The 17,997-nt window shown below is 44.5% G+C and overlaps 3 protein-coding genes across 3 annotated transcripts; 2 read left to right on the top strand and 1 right to left on the bottom strand.

Moving 5' to 3' along the window:
* Window positions 1-1,465: 1,465 nt before the first annotated feature.
* Window positions 1,466-6,211, top strand: LOC4332700 (RGS1-HXK1-interacting protein 1). Its single transcript, XM_015772956.3, has 8 exons — window positions 1,466-1,662; window positions 2,078-2,144; window positions 2,225-2,314; window positions 4,892-4,944; window positions 5,201-5,337; window positions 5,470-5,534; window positions 5,676-5,734; window positions 5,813-6,211. The coding sequence occupies exons 1-8, from the start codon at window positions 1,579-1,581 to the stop codon at window positions 5,900-5,902; spliced, it is 645 nt and encodes a 214-aa protein (XP_015628442.1). The 5' UTR covers window positions 1,466-1,578; the 3' UTR covers window positions 5,903-6,211.
* Window positions 6,212-6,794: 583 nt separating this feature from the next.
* On the bottom strand, window positions 6,795-9,507 carry LOC4332699 (probable arabinosyltransferase ARAD1). Its single transcript, XM_015773242.3, has 2 exons — window positions 8,483-9,507; window positions 6,795-7,799 (listed from the first exon to the last, which is right to left on the bottom strand). The coding sequence occupies exons 1-2, from the start codon at window positions 9,326-9,328 to the stop codon at window positions 7,239-7,241; spliced, it is 1,407 nt and encodes a 468-aa protein (XP_015628728.1). The 5' UTR covers window positions 9,329-9,507; the 3' UTR covers window positions 6,795-7,238.
* Window positions 9,508-12,559: 3,052 nt separating this feature from the next.
* LOC4332698 (putative disease resistance protein RGA4) lies at window positions 12,560-16,742 on the top strand. The gene has a single exon (XM_015772332.3). The coding sequence runs from the start codon at window positions 13,148-13,150 to the stop codon at window positions 16,367-16,369; it is 3,222 nt and encodes a 1,073-aa protein (XP_015627818.1). The 5' UTR covers window positions 12,560-13,147; the 3' UTR covers window positions 16,370-16,742.
* Window positions 16,743-17,997: the final 1,255 nt, after the last annotated feature.

The following is a 17,997-nucleotide window of genomic DNA, read 5'->3' as shown; positions in this document are numbered from 1 at the left end:
TTTTCAGAAAATTTGTGCCCACCTGCGTAATAGATGAGACTAGAGATGGAAGTGGTCGCGTGGTTGACCACGGATCAGCCACCCCAGCGGTGGGCCTCCGCAGCTGGCACACCTGCACGAAATAGCAGTTCCCAATTGGAATAAGTTCACTTCAGGTCCCTCAATTTGTCACCGAGTTCGAAATTCGTCCCTACAGCATAAAACCGGATACAACGCTTCCTCCAACCTACAAAACCGTGCAAACGAGGTCCCTCGACAGTATTGTCCCCGGTTTTAGCTGACGTGGCGCCTACGTGGCACTCTATTGACTAGGTCTTCGTCCCACGTGGCATTGACGTGGCGCTTCCGTGGCAATTCAATCCGAAAAATAATAAAACCCGTGGGACCCACGTTAGTTACACAAAAAAATGGTGGGCCCATGCGGCTCCACATGTCATCCTCACTACTCCCCTCTTCTCTCTATCTATCTTTTTCTTTTCTTTTTCATTCTTTTTTCTTCTTTTGCTTCTACTACTAGATGGCATCAGGCGATGGCGGGAGCGCCGCGCCAACGGAGAGGGCGACCGACAGGAGCGTTGCACGAGCGGAGAGGGTGGCCGATGGGAGCGTCGCAAGGGAGGAGGCGAGCTCGTCGGGCCAGCCGACGGGAGAGGAGCAGCGGCGCGCAGTGGCCGGCGGGAGAGGATTGGTGGCGCACGCCAACTCGCGGGTGGGAGGGAGAGGAGCACCCGCGCACGCCGCGCTAGCGGAGAGGGCAACCAACGAGAGCGCCGCGAGGGAGGAGGCGAGCTAGTCGGGGTGGCCGGGGGGAGAGGAGCAGCGGCGCGCGGGGGGCGACGGGAGAGGAGGCAGTGCGCGCCGTCCGATGGGAGGGAGATAGAGGAGGAGCGGTGCGTGGGGTCAGCGGCCGGCGGGAGGGCAGAAGAGGAGCGGCAGCTCGCTGGCCTCTCCGCCCTAGTCGGCATCCCCGTCTCATCCCTCCCCGCATGTCCCTCTACAGTCCCGTGAAGAGCTGGAGGAAATAGAAAGGGTGGAGAGTGGGACCCACTGACGGGTGGGTCCCATATATTTTATTTTTTTAGTTTTCTGTTTTGCTTATTTATTTATTTTTGGGTCAAACTGCCACGTCAATGCAACGTGGAACAAAGACCTAGTTAAAGGAGACACATAGGCGCCACGTCGGCTAAAACCGGGGTCAATACTGCCGAGAGACCTCGTTTGCACTGGTTTTGTAAGTTGGAGGACGGGTTGCAACCGGTTTTCTGGACCAAGGATGAAATCAGAATTGGGCGACAAATTGAGGGATCTAGAATGAACTTATGCCTTCCCTATTTGGAAAAAGAAATTTCTCATGGAGGCCCAAATCCACGATTCGCCTGGTCTATACATGGGCCATGCTTGAATGGGCCCAAACCAGCAGGAGCCAGGAGCCGAACAAAGAAGTGTGGAGCTTTCTGGAGGCGACGCCAACGCCACGGCCGAAAGCTTTTCTCAGCCCGAGAGATCCGCTGCGAGGGCGCCCCCAACCCGACGGTCGCCGGAGAAGCAGCAGCCGCCGCCCACCCACCCATCCAGTCGATGGCGCCGCCGGATACCAGCCGCGCGCCGGCGCAAGGCGAGGAAGCCGCCTCCACATCCCCGTGGCCTCTCCGGAAGCTCCAGGTCTCGATCCCCTCTCCGTAATCCTATCGAAAGGTCCCGGTTGTTTTTTTCTTCCAATCCCGGATGGATTAGTGTTCGTGGGCACCTATATTTACTCATATGTGGTGTCAGATTGCGCGGGATCACGTAATTTGGTCGAACCGATCTGTCGCTAACATTACGAGTTCGCTCGATTAGTAGTTTTTTTGTGTTAAGGCGTTAATAGGATTGTTCGTGTTCTTTTTTTTTTTCGTGGAAAACTAATTCCATTTTCCCCTAGCATACGCGTTGCGCGAGATGCTTGCAAAGCTGCATTCTCATTGCTTTGCAGTTTTGTTATATTGGATTAACAAGACATTTGCATTTGCTTATGAAGGCCTAAATATTTATGCTTTTTGTTACTCCCTGCTCACCCTCTTTGTGTTTGCATATGTAGAGTTTTACACCAGGGTTGTGTTCGCAGTACAAAGCTTATGAGAATGCATTTGTGGATATGGCTAAAGGTGAGAGTTGTTTTCCCCCTTGTGCATTTGTTGCATTTTGATGTATAGATAATCAGTACCTGGTTTTATTTCCATTGTAGGAACTATTTCGGATGCAATGGTTCTTGTGAACGAGCACCAGACAGAGGCAATTGGATGTGCCACTGTGGCAGGATTCATCTTATTGAGAGGTACATTTCTGGTGTTATCGTGGAAGCTTACTTTTATCGTGGATGTGCCACTGCTTTTGGCTGTGCTTGTATGAGGAATCATCTGGACAACTCATAATTGGTTAATTGCTTTATTGTACTTCCATTTTAGACACGTTGCAGATGTATTTATCTGCTTTCACTGGGTGCCATCTCATAAGGTTGATCTTTGACATGTTTATTAAAAAACGCAAGGTTATGCTATGAGCCTGGATAGGCAGATGGATAAATGTAGGGGAATTTATTCGATAGGAATTAATAAGTGTATAAGAACATGGTATTTTGGTAAATCATGAATTCTGAAGGTGTGATCCACCCACAGCCGCAGGACAGTTTATTTTTCCTTAGGTTTTTTGGAACTGCTGGGGTTACATTCTTGGGGAATGATGTGGACCGGAGAAAGCAATCTAGATACCCCTGCGTTTTGCAGTATTTGTCCACATTATTGTGATATCTTCTTCACAAAATTTTATGTTTCATCCATTGAAAAGAGTACAATACAGTATAGCAGATTTTATTCCATCTTGTGCTCTTGCTAGTAAGAATATGGGTAGGCAATTAAGCATGGTCCAATTCCATTAACTAGCATCTAGATTTTCTGTCTCCTTGGTCTGTGCTCAAGAGATTGGTGAGGAAATATTATGAACCGAGGGAATACTCTTCATAGATCTAGCATTAGTAGACTTTCTAATTTGATACATTATCCCTCAGGTGGTTCATTATGCACATAATGTGGAATATACTATGTTTTATTCTACAAGAATCAAAATGCTCCTTGAAGTAGGAGAGCAAGGCAAATTCTTTGGAGGATAACAAGTTCTGTTGTAGCAATTTCTGTAGAATAAAGTTGCCATTCATTTATGTGTTGAATTAAATGTACTAGTATAGACAGCATTCATGCCATATGGAACTCATATTACATAACTATTGGAAATGGTTATAATTTGGGATAATTGCAAATATGCCACTGATTTCAACCCCTAACTCGGAAAAGCCATTATAAATACCCAAACTGCAAATTAGCCACCAAAGTTAGTTCCCGTTACTTTCGTTTGCCATCGCCACCTGAATTGGTACAATCAAAAGGCCAAAAATAATTCATAAAACTAACTTAAAAGATAAGGAGCATGACAAGACCATCTTGCCCCTAACCGGAAAAGATCCTCGCTGGCTCGCCGCCCTCTCAATTGCAGGCATGTGGGCGAATGGCGGGAGGGCCGCCGGCCACGCACAGGTAGAGGGCTTGAGGGCGGCGTGGGGATGGACAATCGATGGGAGGGCGCGCTGACGGGCGGCGTGTCGGCGGACGACGGGAGGACATGTGGCCAGGCGGACAGCGGACGGCGACCGGCGTGCATGTCGGCGGTGGTTGGAGTCCTTGCGACGACGGGCAACGGGGGTAGGGAAAATCTCACCTTTTTTGGGTAATCTTGCCGGAGGTGCGAGGAAGTCGACGGCAGCCGCTGCTAAGCAGCACGTTGCAACGGAAGCAGCAACGCTCGCGGCTGCAGCACGAGCACGCGGCAGCAGCAGCTCACTACAGGCCTGCAGCGAGAGCAGCAGCTGCAACAACTCCCTACGATAGCAGCAGCAAGCCAGCAAGGTGGTAGGGCTGCAGCAAGAGCAGCAACAATGGCGGGCGCCCGGAGACGGCAGCAGCAGGGAGGGGCATCCTTGTCCTATTTTTTGTGAGAACCCATCTTTTAACGGTGTTATTCCCAGCCGTGAATCTAATGGCAAGTATCATGGGTTCCAATCGTTTTTTATGGCAAGCATGCAATTACGTTTTTTATAATGGCAAATTCACAATACCGATTCAAATCAGTGGCAAATATGCAATTGGCCCTTATAATTTTGATGCCAGATGATATTCTTGTGAATTATCAGTTTGAGTTACTTCCGTGTAATTTGATAACAAAAGTTCGAATCCTGACCGACCCAGGCCCATATCAAGCACAGTGGGGTGTATCTGGTAGGAGGCAGCTAGTATTCTCTTCTTGGTTTGACAATTCGTTGTTAGATGTGGCATCAGTAAATGAAAATTATACTTAATAGCATTGTTGGAGGATCAATATCAATCATAAAAATCTGCAAAAACATGCCTTCGTTTTGTTAAAGGAATTTTACTTGTGAAGAATGGACTTTTGGCAAAGTTATGTGCATTATTGACTGCAATGGAGCCCTCCATCTGGCAATAGTGGATTAGTGATTGTTCTACTCTGCATCGTGGCCTTGCTACATTTCCAGTGATCCAGGAATTCGTAGAATTACAGGTAAAAAAGGATTGTGAATATTATGCAGATGAAGGCGGTTGTAGGTTTGGGCTCTGCTTTTCAGCATGGAGGATAGGCTAGCTTAATTAGGATCACGCAGTCATGTATTCATGTGAAGAGAGATGTTGTTTACCCTTCAGTTGCTTTGAAGTTCAGCATGCTTTATACTTTTATCAGTTGGGCATGGAAGCCCATTTCCTCTTTTACTGAAACAGTGTTGTGTTTTTGTTCTCATGAAGCAAACGAAATACTAACTTTTGCCTCAAATGCTAATGAATTTTGTCAGGTCCTCGGAGATTTTTATACCGCAATACTCTGGGGCGTTTCAAGACTGAGAAGGTACTGTTCTTATATATGTAGCATCCATTATATTATGCATGCTTACATAATTTCTATATGCTTATAGTTATGATGTCACAGCATGTAACAATGATTTCTCCAAGTATTAAGTGTTATTTCAGTGATTGGGATAGTAAATACTATTGTATGTTCGAATTGCATAATCATGATTATGATTTTTTTTGTTGGTGCCAACGCAGACAGGCTTTCTTCCCTCCATGATATCAGAAATTCTGACCAAACATTTTTTTAATAGGATTTACTGAATGATGCTGAGCAAAGTATGATGGAGTACAAAACATCTATCGAACAGTTGAAAAAAGATTCAAAATACACCCTAGACAAAATAGCTGTTGGTGAAAGTGATTTGCAGCGTGGACAAACTGATTTGAGGTAATATGCAATTACGTATACAGTTTGGGCTGGACAATATTTGCTTTTATATCCATCTTCTGTTCTTTTTATGAATAACACCACTTTTTCTTACCAATATGTTGTCAATGTCATGCTCATGTTTTTTTCCAGGTCTACTGGTAAGCAGATTCGATCTCTTATTGGTTCCATTTACAAGGCTGAATCCACAGCTACAGGTATTGAGTTCCTTCTCAAAGCATATAGTTCATTGATCATACTTTTAATAGTTTGGCAAGATGTATCTGCATATAAGAGGTACCATACATCATTTGATGATTTACTCTTGTTTTATATGACACTTGCTCTTATGGCCCCAGGTTTGATGGATCGACTCCGGACAATTCCAACCAGACAATCTCTTGAACTGCGAGCAGAGGTAAGTTCGAGGGCTTTACGTATATTGCATTGTCACCATCTAGATTTCAAACTTAGTCATGCTCTTTTCACTTTTCAGGTGGCTTCCATGGCCTCTGATTTGAAAAACCAGAGATGTGTTCTACAAGAAAGGATCAACAAAATATCTGAATATGGTGTCCGCGTCTGAACTTCAGTAATCATATTTCCCATGATACCACACTTGCCCTTCCAAGGTGGCAATAAACTGAATCACTGCAGGAGATGCTGTTTATCGTTTGATCAGGCCAGTACCATCTCCGGACTCTTAACCTTTTCTGTAAGCATTTTAAATAGGAGAGCAAACAAAATCACTCGCCATAACCATGGATTTCATGGCATATTCACTGTATTTCTGTGCTGCGCTTGCGCATTGTTCCTTCAGCTTATGTGATGTGTTTCCTGTAAGCAATCTTTTTGGCATTCTGGTTCAGAAGAACCCTCCGGCTGCTTTTTCCCACATGGGCCCCCTCATCGTACTACCAAGTTATGTGATATTCTGATGTAAGACATCTCTGCTCCAAGCCTCCAGGAAGGCCATAGGACAATGAAATTATGTTTCATTCTTCAGTTACTCTTATTTATATTTTCAGAAATCAAGTTAAAATCTAGAGTGTTGGCTTTTCAGAAACGGCAGCAACGTAGGCATTTTGCACCATACAAAACGTCATCCCCAAGTCGAGCGCTGTTGTCCTGACCAGGGTTAAAGGTTTAGCCGATTTGATCGGACCTCACCGAAATGCTGAAATTTCGGTCCGAAATTTCAAACAAAATTTAGTTAAATTTGATCAAATATTATCAAAATTCATGAAAAAAATTTAAAAAAATTTAGCCGAAATAATATCGTATCAGAGGAGTCCGAAATGACCGTTCCGGAATTTTCAACCCTGGTCCTGACTCGTGTCGTGCGAAACCCTGTGGTTCCGTTGGGACCAGGCCAGTCTGGAATTTTACTTGGGGAGTGGACTGGCCAACAAGCAACTTAGCTTGGCCGCATTTAGGCAATTCAGAAGTTCGGATCAGTTTCATCACCCCACAATTCATGCTTTGAATTCTGTAGAGAAAAAATGGATATAATCTGGCAAGGTACCAAAATGTTCTCTCTAAGCTGAATTACACCTGTAAATTGTGAGCTTCAGTAGATAGCTGAATTACACCTGTAAATCGTGAACTTCCGATGAAGTGAACCAATTTGCAACCAAATGTATTACATTTATAATATCCTAGAATATACAGCTTGTGACCCAAAATTTATTGTCCCTATCTGCGGCTCAGTGGAAAGTTCGTAAAAGAATGAGAAGGAAAAAAAAAATGCCTCTCATATCCGTGATACTGTGACGCCAAAATGTATAATGTGTGCCTGTACTCCATTAATCTCTTGCGACTATAGCATTTGCCCCCCTGCTTGTGGTCTGAGCTCACCTTTCATTATCGATACTCCCATCTTGCAGAGGATCAAAACTTGCCGAGAGTGTATCCCTCTAAGATCAGCTAGGTTGATTTTCTAGCCAAGAAGATCTTGTCGGAGTCTCATCTGTTCTGTTAGTTTCAAACCGAGAAAATCTTCGTAATCTGTTCACCTTCAACCGAATTGAGGGCGCCTTTCGAGCTATGGCCTTCCAGATCATCTGAACAGCATCATCATTTTGAGATGGGTACTGGTATTCGAAGTGCCTTTCTACTTCCTTCAGCCTGTTCCACATGCGTGTCCAGTCTTCTCGGCTTATTCCATTAATCAGATTCATAAGAAAACCCTTCTTGACAGCATCCGCACCACGCACTATGATGCAGAACTTGGAGTAGTCAAGGACATCTTCAAATGGGAGCTCAATCTCATCGCTGATGATGATGGGAACGCAGTGGCTGACTATGGAATCAAACAGGCGATTGGATGATGGCGTGTCGCCTGCAATGTTGAGGCAGAACTTGGAAGCCCTCATCCCCTGTGTTGCTTGCTCAATTCCATTACCCACCACACTTCCAAATGAAAAATGTACATCTTTCTCATCTTTGAGGAGATAATACAGTTCCTGTCTGATGAAACCTCCCTGCAATTTTGTGCAATTAATAGGTCAAAATTGCGTCGACGATAAAAGAATCTGAATCACAAATATTGCTCCATAGTTCCTCAATTCTCAATACAAGTTAATCAGTTCTCAGAACAACAGGAATATAATTCAGACTGATCATAAACCGTAATATATATATCTTACATTTTCCTTGTTAAATGCGCACAGATACTTCAATCATGGTTTCGATTGTAGCAGTAAGACTCTAATACTATGAAGTATTACGTACTGACAGTCTAAACCTAATGACAGCCTGCAATATCTTGTGACATGAATGGCAAGTATGCTGGTGGGTGACCATATGACAAGTGATTTCTTAGCAAAGTGAGATGGATTAATAAACAAGACAAACATTCCATTTTTTGGAAAGCATTAATTAGTAGCAATGGCACTTCCCCCTTGCCGAAATTAATGAACTGCTTCAAAGTAAGTAGGAGTACAATTGAAGGGGGTACTAACTGAGAACTTAATCATCAAAGTAGAACTAGTAGCACATGGCAAAAATTATCAATTCCGTTTTGAGGGAGATCACATGGAAAACATTCATTTGAAAATAGAGATACGATAACACAACCACATATTATGGGTATCAAAATTTCCCGAATTGGCTTAAACCTAATAATCTTTTCACAAAAGAGTACAGTAAGTAACAAGGCACTCACATCTTTCCGGTAAATGGCACCCTGGAAGTAGAGCAGCGTCGGCCGGTCATCGTAGCCGGCGGAGTCATTGGCGAAGTTGGGGACGACGTGCCGGTACGGCGCGATGACGTCCTTGTCGAGGCCGGCGACGCTGGGCGGGTACCTCCCGAAGTCGCAGAGCACGAAGACGCATGGCCAGAGCTTGTAGCGGGCGTCGAGCATCCCGTTGGGGTGGTGGGCGAGCACGACGTGGTCCCTCCCGCCGGACCTCCGCCACTCGGGGCGCGCGGCGAGGTAATCGAGCAGCCTCCGCTGCAGCGCGCGGTCCTCGCTGGCCCGCGCGGGCGGCACCACCTTGGAGTGGCGGTTGAAGCTGAGCGAGGCGAAGAAGGGCACGAAGACGACGTCGGCCGCGGCGGCGTGGCGCACCCTGACGGCGCCGCACGGCGTGGGCGCGCCCTGCTCGGAGGCCAGCAGGTCCAGCGTGAGCCAGTACTCGATGCTGTGCTGCAGGTTCAGCCCCCCCGGGTACTCCGGCACGCCGCCGCCCCTGACATCCGGCCACACGCCGCCGCCGCCGCCGCCGCCCCCGCCCTGTGGCTCCCAGTCGAGCAGGCCGAAGTGGAACTCGGCGGGCAGGTCATACATGAACACCCGCAGCGCCGCGGTGGCCGGGTCGCATTTCCGGCCCGAGGAGCCAACGCGGAGGCCCTGACCCCGCGCGGCCAGCAGCGGTTCGGGCGTGACGGCGGCGGAGTCGAGGAGGAGGTACCAGGAGAAGAAGAAGAGCAGCGCGGCGATGGCGAAGAACCAGGCGATCGGGCGGCGGCGGCAGGAGGCGGAGGCGGAGGCGGCGGCGGCGGCCATGGGCGCGCGCGCGCGCGCTAGCAGCGTGGGCAATGCGGGTGGAGGAGGCGCGCGGCCATGGCCGGGGATCTGGTCGCGGTGGGGGCCGACAGGTGGGGCGGATCTGAGGAAGGGGAGGCGGCCGCTGCTTGGGTCCTTGTCGTCCTCCTTCCCGATGGAGCTGCGAGGGGGTCGGATCTGGGGGTGGAGGAAAGGAAAGCGGTTGGGGTTGGGAGCGGCGCGGTGGAGCGCGCGGCTTTCCAAAACCACGCAAGCGGACGCACGCGCACTTCCACGGTCGGGGTCAGTCCTGTCGCGGTCGCAGGGTCTCTAGTCTCTCTCTCCTCTCCATGTGGTTTGTGAAGAGGACCTTCTTCTTTGGTTGGGTTTGGCATGGAGCCAAGAGGAGGGACGGCCGGAGTACATGCGTGCTGCGTGCACCAAAGGCTGCTGATAGGCCTGATATAGCACGTGAAGTTGTGAACTGAACCGGTGAACCCCCTTCCATTTGTTTCATCCGCTCGGTCTGCCTCATGTTTTAACCAGTTTTCTTTTCACCTTTGAGTAAACCAAAAAAGGCTTTCAGCCTTATCGATTGACCTAATAATACAAAGCGAAAGCGAAAATTTAAATTTTTGAATCTGATTTTGAAGTTGACTTTCAGATATTTTGATGTAATTTCTTTTTAGCATTGGCTTTTAAGTCGTTGCGAAAATATATATAAAAGTTTTACCTACACATTAATTTTTGCCCCTCCTAATAAACTGTTTTGGCTTATTAAGGAATATGTGCAACTGATAAGGCTCTTTCAGCTCACCGAAACGAATGCAGTGCATTTTAACTTTCACGGGATAGAAATTTAAATTTCATGTAAGTGATTTTTTTTATTTGTGCCATGTTCTTTCTAGTTTATTCACTGGATTATTGAAATGGAGTTTTTCCACTCTTTAAAGAGTATGTTTTCTTAAAAAAAAAATCCTTCTGCCATGTTACTAGGGCCACTTGTTTTAAATTTATTAAGTTTGTATTTTTAAAGTATTTAATTTATCCACATAGTTAAGTAGAGAATTCACTCTATAATCTAAATCAAACAGATCTTGTCCGTCCATCCTTTCCATGTCAAAGATAATAAATATCATGCGTTCACAAATGATACTAGTGCTTTTGACAATATAATAATACATGTAACTTGTTTGTTATAGATATGGAGGCAATAAATGGTCAAGTTTTCTGGAAGTTGATCAACATTTAGACATAGTCCTGAATATATGGTGTGCGGAGATCACTAAAGATAGTATTACTTGTCATCTTTATTGGAATGTTTTATAAAAAAAATTAATCACACCTTGTTTTCTCTTTGAAATTATCATACTACCGATACCCCATATTTTAACTAGTTGATTTATCAATTCCACACATTATGTCCGGCAATATAAATAATTTCTCTTTATTAACATTTTTCAAGAATTGCATTTTAATACTCCAAGCGCTATGCTTAGTTTATGCGTAACTTAGCCCCCTTTTGTTTTTTTTTCTTCTTTCAAAGTTCACCTCTACCAAAGGAGAGCGCCGAAAAGGCTAGTTGGCGCACGCGCGTCGGCGGCGCGCGTTTTAGGCCCAGAAGGCCCAGCGCCGGCGCGCGTGCCCTTCTGCACGCTCTTTTTTTTTTTCTTTTTTTTCCTTTTTTTCCTCACTTTTTTTCTGATTTTTTTTATCTTTTAGCATGTTTTGAGTTTGAAAGTTTTTAAATTTTGAGTTAAAAATTTTCAAATCTGGATTTGAAACTTTTCGAATCTTGATTTGAAAATTTTCAAATTTTTCAAATCTGGATTTGAAACTTTTCGAATCTCGGGTTGAAAGTTTTCAAATCTCAAATTGAAAGTTTTCAATTTTTTTCAAATCTGGACTTGAAAGTTTTTGAACCTCGATTCTCGAGTTGAAAGTTTTTCAAATCTCGAGTTGAAAGTTTTCAAATCTCGAGTTGAAAGTTTTCAAATCTCAAATTGAAAGTTTTCAAATTTTTTCAAATCTGGACTTGAAAGTTTTTGAATCTTGATTCTCGAGTTGAAAGTTTTCAAATCTCAAGTTGAAAGTTTTCAAATCTTAGTTGAAATTTTTTAAAATTTGACTTTAAAATTTAAAAGTTAAATCGAAAGTTTTCAAATCTAACTTCAAAAATTTTCAATATGTTAGTAAAAAGATCTCCCAAAAAAATTTCCGAATATTTTCTTGATTACTATCATTAGTGTTAAGTATATTAACTAATATACGTAATTAAGACTAAAAGGGATGAAGTGCTCGCCAGGTGCACGCGCGCGCTAGCCATTCCCGGAGAGCGCAACTTGGTGGGGGCTAAAAACCGGGTCATGATCTTTTTACAAAATTAACATTACACCTGTCTTAAAAAAATTACGAGTATGTTTAGCAGTATCTCCTATGTCATTTCTTGCCTTAACGTTTTTTTTTGTTTTTTTGGGGATGGTAAGATTTGGTCATAGCAAAATTCTGACAAGGTTAATGTTTAGATTGTTGCCAAATTTTTTTCTTCTATATATAGCTATCAAAGGAGTGCCAAATTTAAATTGGCATGGTTGAGAATGGATACAAATCAAACAGGCCGTACATTGCATAGTGAAATATGAGTTATTGCCACTACTTAATTATATACTAATTACTGAGCATAGATCCACTGTTTGGATTACGTGTGATAGAATCAGTCCACACAAGTTTAAGTTTCAGACTGACAAATGTGCTTGTATTTATGACTAATTATTTTTTCAATGATAGGCAACGTAACTATCGCCGTTGTCGATAACAACGTGTCCATGGTGAGTTCATTAATCTTTAATATACTCAACGAGGTGTATGTTGTGACTTTATTAATATCTAGATATCCATGATGGTTTCGTTAATTTTAAAATATGTCGGTCTAGTTTTTAAAATGTTAATAGGGGTAGCACGTGTGTTTACATATGTGAGTATAATGTGAGCACATATGTTTATACTTGTTTTTTTAAAAAAAAACAGTAACAGGTTGGCACTAGTTAATTAGCACCTAAACGTTTTAGCTTTAGCTACCACTGCCTCTAAACACAGCGCTGCCGGCCCTCTTCTTTATCTGTTTACCACTGTGCATACGGCAGTTTTTTTAATACTCTCTCTATAGTCTATACAATGCAAGTGTACAGTACCCGTTAAAATAATTTCTGGATGATTAACGGTTGAAAGTGCCCCTGTTTAGCCCATTTCCACGTAGCTTCCCACGCGGATGCGGGGATTCCTCCTTTGGCTGCCTGCAACGCTGCATCTCGCTCTCGTCGCCCGCGCCATCTCGTCTCCCGCCGGGTCACCCCCAAGTCTCCTCCTCCCTCGCCGTAATCAGGCAAACGATCCTACTCCTCCTCCTCCTACGCATTCCCTTCTTGTGCTCGGCTCCGATCTCCTGCTCCACTCTCTGATTGCTGTAGAAATCACCACTCGTCTTTGCACGCCATGTGTTCGTTCGTTTGCCTGTGAGAAGCATTACCACCATACTTGCCAGGAAGCTTCTTCGCACGCCATGTGTTCGTTCGTTTGCCTGTGAGAAGCATCGCCACCGTACTTGCCAAGAAGCTTCACCGAGCTGCTTGCTACTACCTCTGCAAGATCCCTGCTTTTACCTCTGGCACGGCAGCTTAGTAGTAGTAGTCTCGCTGTAACTTCCCATCCAATTCCGAGCGGATAATCAGCTCAGCCCGCTACAAGAACCCGTTGAGGGGTTGAGCCAAGCAGCAATTGTCTCCTTCACCAGTTCCAGCCCCGAGTCTTTGAGTCAACGCCTCCGCATTCTTGGCTTCCGCCATGGGTTGGCTCCAGCAGCTCAAACCTCTGTCCGACGTCCCCGACAAGATCGGGGGTTTCCTCTTCAACCTCGCATGGTCCAAGGGGACCCGCCTGTGGAACGTCGAGGAGGAGGCCGAGAAGCTGCGGCGCACCGAGAAGCGCATCCGCGCGCTGCTCAGGGACGCCGAGGAGCGCCGCTACATCGACGACGAATCCGTCAAGCTCTGGCTCCTGGAGCTCAAGTCCGTCGCCTACGACGCCGAGACACTGCTCGACCGCCTGACCACCTTCACCGCCGTGGCCAGGCTGGAAAGCGCGGAGCCATCGCGGAAGCGGAAGCGCTCCTGGCTCAATTTGCAGCTCGGTCCCCGGCAGCGGTGGGGGCTGGACGCGAAGATCACCGAGATCAACGAACGGCTCGACGAGATCGCTAGGGGCCGCAAGAGGTTCAAGTTCCAGCCCGGGGATGCGGCGAGGAGGGCGCAGCCAGGACAGCGGCCGCGGTTTGTTGAAGTTGCGGCTTGCCATGATGAAAGCTCTCAGATTTTCGGTCGTGCCAAGGAGAAGGAGGAGGTTGTACAAGCACTTTTGTCGGATCACACCATCCCCCTGCCGGTGATCTCCATTTATGGCGCGGCAGGAATTGGGAAGACGACGTTGGCACGCTTGGTGTACAACAATGCTGAGGTACAGAGTTCTTTTCCAACTAGAATCTGGGTTTGTTTGTCTGACAAATGTGATGTGACAAAGGCTACAAAGATGATCATGGAAGCTATCACCAAAGTAAAATGTGATGCATTGAGCTTGGACATATTGCAGCAGCAGCTTCAGGAGCACCTGAGCACTACCAAGTTTTTACTGGTGATTGATAATCTCTGGGCTGAGGATTATAACTTCTGGGAACTGCTGCGGTGCCCATTGCTTGCTGGGGAAAAGGGAAGTAAGGTTTTAATAACAACTCGGAATGAAAGAGTTTGGAGGAGGACGACGTCTACAATCCTCCCTGTACATTTGAAGGGTTTGGATGATGAAGAATGCTGGCTTCTCCTAAAAAAGTATGCGTTCTTGCATGGGCAAGGTAGGGAGAATGATGCCTTGTCAAAAACTGGGAGGATGATTGCAGCGGACTGTCGAGGTTCCCCATTAGCAGCCAAATCACTCGGGATGCTTTTGTCTGATACTAATGGAGAGGAAGAAGAATGGCTCAATATATCAAACCAAATGCGGATTCTTAATGAAGACAACAACAGGATCTTGCCAAGTTTGCAGATAAGCTATCATCACTTGCCATATCATCTGAAGCAGTTGTTTACCCTTTGTTGCTTGTTTCCTGTTGGGCATGAATTTGAGAAGGATGAGGTGATCAGATTGTGGATTGCAGAAGGCCTGATTCAGTGCAATGCTAGGAGGCGTTTGGAGGCAGAAGCAGGAAGATTTTTTGATGAGCTTCTGTGGAGATCATTCTTTGAAACCTCTGGCAGTTCAACAAATCAAAGATACAGGGTGCCAAGCCTCATGAATGAGCTTGCATCGCTTGTTTCAAAATCTGAATGTTTGTGTATTGAGCCTGGTAACTTACAGGGTGGCATAAACCGTGACCTGGTCCGATATGTATCTATCCTGTGTCAAAAGGATGAACTCCCGGAGCTGACTATGATCTGCAACTATGAAAACATAAGAATATTGAAACTGTCTACTGAAGTAAGGATTTCTCTAAAATGTGTTCCCTCAGAGCTTTTCCACAAGTTAAGTTGTTTACGGACACTGGAAATGAGTAACAGTGAACTAGAGGAGTTGCCAGAGTCAGTTGGATGCTTGACACACCTTAGATACATTGGCCTACGCAAAACACTTATTAAAAGGCTTCCTGACTCAGTTAGCACCTTGTTCAACCTGCAGACTCTAGATCTCAGGGAATGCTACCGTCTTACTGAGTTACCTGAAGAGCTAAGTCGGTTAGTTAATTTACGTCACCTAGACTTGCACCTTGAATGGGATAGAATGGTACCAATACCAATGCCAAGAGGGATTGACAAGTTAACTTCCCTTCAAACACTTTCCAGATTTACTGTGACTGCTGATGCTGAGGGCTACTGCAACATGAAGGAATTGAAGGACATCAATATACGTGGTGAACTTTGCCTGCTGAAATTGGAATCTGCCACCCATGAGAATGCGGGGGAATCCAAGTTGAGTGAGAAGCAATATGTTGAAAATCTGATGCTGCAATGGAGTTACAATAATAATCAAGCAGTAGATGAAAGCATGCGGGTTATAGAATCACTCCGTCCTCATTCTAAGCTGAGGAGCCTATGGGTTGATTGGTACCCTGGGGAAAATTTTCCTGGATGGATGGGGGAAAGTTCTTTCACCTATCTTGAAAATCTGAGGATTTGTGACTGCAGAAATTCCCGGCTTCTTCCGTCTTTTGGAGAACTGCCAAAGCTAAAAAAATTGCATCTTGGAGGCATGCATAGCCTACAAAGCATGGGCACTCTTTTGGGTTTTCCATCTCTAGAGGTTTTGACTTTGTGGGACATGCCTAATCTTCAGACATGGTGCGACTCGGAGGAAGCAGAACTTCCTAAGCTCAAGGAGCTTTATATAAGCCATTGCCCAAGATTGCAAAATGTGACAAATCTTCCTCGTGAGCTTGCTAAGCTGGAGATAAATAACTGTGGCATGTTGTGTTCTCTTCCTGGGCTTCAACACCTTCATGATCTAGTCGTTCGTAGAGGCAATGATCAACTAATCGGATGGATCAGCGAGCTGATGTCTCTGACTTCACTAACGCTGATGCATTCTACAGAAACGATGGATATACAGCAGTTACAACAGTTGAGTGCGTTGAAGAGATTAAAGATTGGAGGATTTAAACAGCTTTCCTCAGTGTCTGATAATAGCGGCATGGAGGCACTCTCTTCCCTTGAGTTCCTTGAGATATCATCCTGCACAGAACTCCAGCGATTTTCTGTTGTGGGATTGCAATCACTGAAGGATTTCAAGCTTCGCCATTGCACCAAGCTGGAAGCTCTGCCAACAGGTTTGGGCAACTTGGGATCTCTTAGATGTGTTGAAATTCACGACATTCCTAACTTGAGAATAGACAATACTGGCACGGTATTGCCTGATAGTGTCTCCTATCTGACATTAAGTGGATGTCCGGATCTGGAGAGTTGGTGCAGGAACACGGGCGCCCAGAGAGTAAAGAAAATCCCTAATGTAAAGATTGGATTCTAATCGTTGCTGGAGTACCTTGTAAATCAGGACACTGTGGATGGGAGTCGTCCAAGTCTATTCTTCATTTGTGCATGTGCTCCCTCCTTGCGTAACATGTGTTCTCTATTTCATTTTTAACTTGTGAGAGTTAATTTTTTTTTGCCTTATTTCCTTTTGGAAGCTATGTCATTGTTGATCTGTTAATCTGTTTGAAATGTATTTGTGAAATTTGGTGTTACCAGCTTTGTTCTTGGGAAAATTTGAGCAACCTCGGTCCTCAAATGTGTATGGTTTGTTCAATTGTTTTGACGTTAATAAGTCGTTAATTTTATCTGATATATCTGTTTTAGCTCGTCAATGTAATTCATTTCAACAAGATAGATCTTTTTCCCCATTTGACTTGTTTTCAGAATAATTTTGTGACAGGACAACAAAAATGAACAAGAGCTAATTAATGTCTTAAATCTGAAAGCAATCATTTAATTAGCGATACATACGTAGACACTCAATGATCCAACTGCAAAGTTTTTTCAATTACAAGACTACAGGCCTAAGCACAATTGGATCATTGAGTCGTCTCTCCAAATATATTTTAAGGAGAAATCATATATTTTAATTACGATACATACGTAGGCACTCATCAATGATCCAACTGCAAAAAAAAATTTCAGTTACAAGACTACTGGCCTAAGCACAATTGGATCATTGAGACGTCTCTCCAAATACTCCCTCCTTCCCAAATTAATTATCATGTAATAGAATATAAAATTTTTCAAATTATTCATCATATAACTGCATGGACACAGATTTCATCGGAATACAATTAATGCAGCATGAGAGAATGTGTGCATGTTTTTTCAGTTATAAGACTATGGGCCTAAGCACAATTGGATCATTGAGACGTTTCTCCAAATACTCTCTCCTTCCTAAATTGATTATCATGTAATAGAATCCAAAATTTCTCAAATTGATCATCATATAACTGCATGGACACAGATTTCATCGGAATACAGATTTCATCGGAATACAATTATACAGCATGAGAGAATGTGTGCATGGAATACAATTAATGCAACATAAGAGCAAGTATAATAGTAGGCTATAAACCGGCTAAATGCTGAGGTGGAGGAGAAAAGAGAGGAGAGAGAGGAGAAGCGGGCTGTAAACTTACAGCCGGTTTGGACACAAGAACCAAGAAACTCTATGAGAGAGACAAGTGGGCCCTATATTAATTATAAAGAACTAACTATTATACGGTAGACTAAGAGAAGACTATAAAGAACCTTATAGCCAATAGGTCGGCTGTATTATTATCCTTGCTCTAAGAGAATGTGTGCATGTTAGGGTGTTAATCGAGGCATGCATTGCGGGAGATACAATTAATGCAGCATGAGAGAATGTGTGCATGCATTGTGGGAGATACAATTAATGCAGCATGAAAGAATGTGTGCATGTTAGGGTGTAATTGGCATAGGGTTTTAATCAAGGCATGCATTGTAGGAGAATGTGTGTATGGTGTCTTATTGATGTGATTTAAATTATCCTGGGTCCTTTTGTCTCTTTCAAAAAAAAAAATCCTTGGTCTTAGTGCATAAATATATATGATGATCAATTTGGGAATGATGGAGTATAGTTTAAGAAGAAATTAT

This window comes from Oryza sativa, chromosome 3, assembly GCF_034140825.1.
Source record: "Oryza sativa Japonica Group chromosome 3, ASM3414082v1".
Taxonomy (NCBI): Eukaryota; Viridiplantae; Streptophyta; class Magnoliopsida; order Poales; family Poaceae; genus Oryza; species Oryza sativa.
This window is presented reverse-complemented; position numbering and strand designations above follow the sequence as displayed.

Coding starts and splice junctions, on each gene's coding strand:
- LOC4332700 (XM_015772956.3), top strand. CDS start 1,579: ATGGCGCCGCCGGATACCAGCCGCGCGCCGGCGCAAGGCGAGGAAGCC. Junction 2,145..2,224: donor ATTTGTGGATATGGCTAAAG/GTGAGAGTTGTT, acceptor TTTCCATTGTAG/GAACTATTTCGGATGCAATG. Junction 2,315..4,891: donor AGGATTCATCTTATTGAGAG/GTACATTTCTGG, acceptor GAATTTTGTCAG/GTCCTCGGAGATTTTTATAC.
- LOC4332699 (XM_015773242.3), bottom strand. CDS start 9,328: ATGGCCGCCGCCGCCGCCTCCGCCTCCGCCTCCTGCCGCCGCCGCCCG. Junction 7,800..8,482: donor GTGCCATTTACCGGAAAGAT/GTGAGTGCCTTG, acceptor ACAAAATTGCAG/GGAGGTTTCATCAGACAGGA.
- LOC4332698 (XM_015772332.3), top strand. CDS start 13,148: ATGGGTTGGCTCCAGCAGCTCAAACCTCTGTCCGACGTCCCCGACAAG.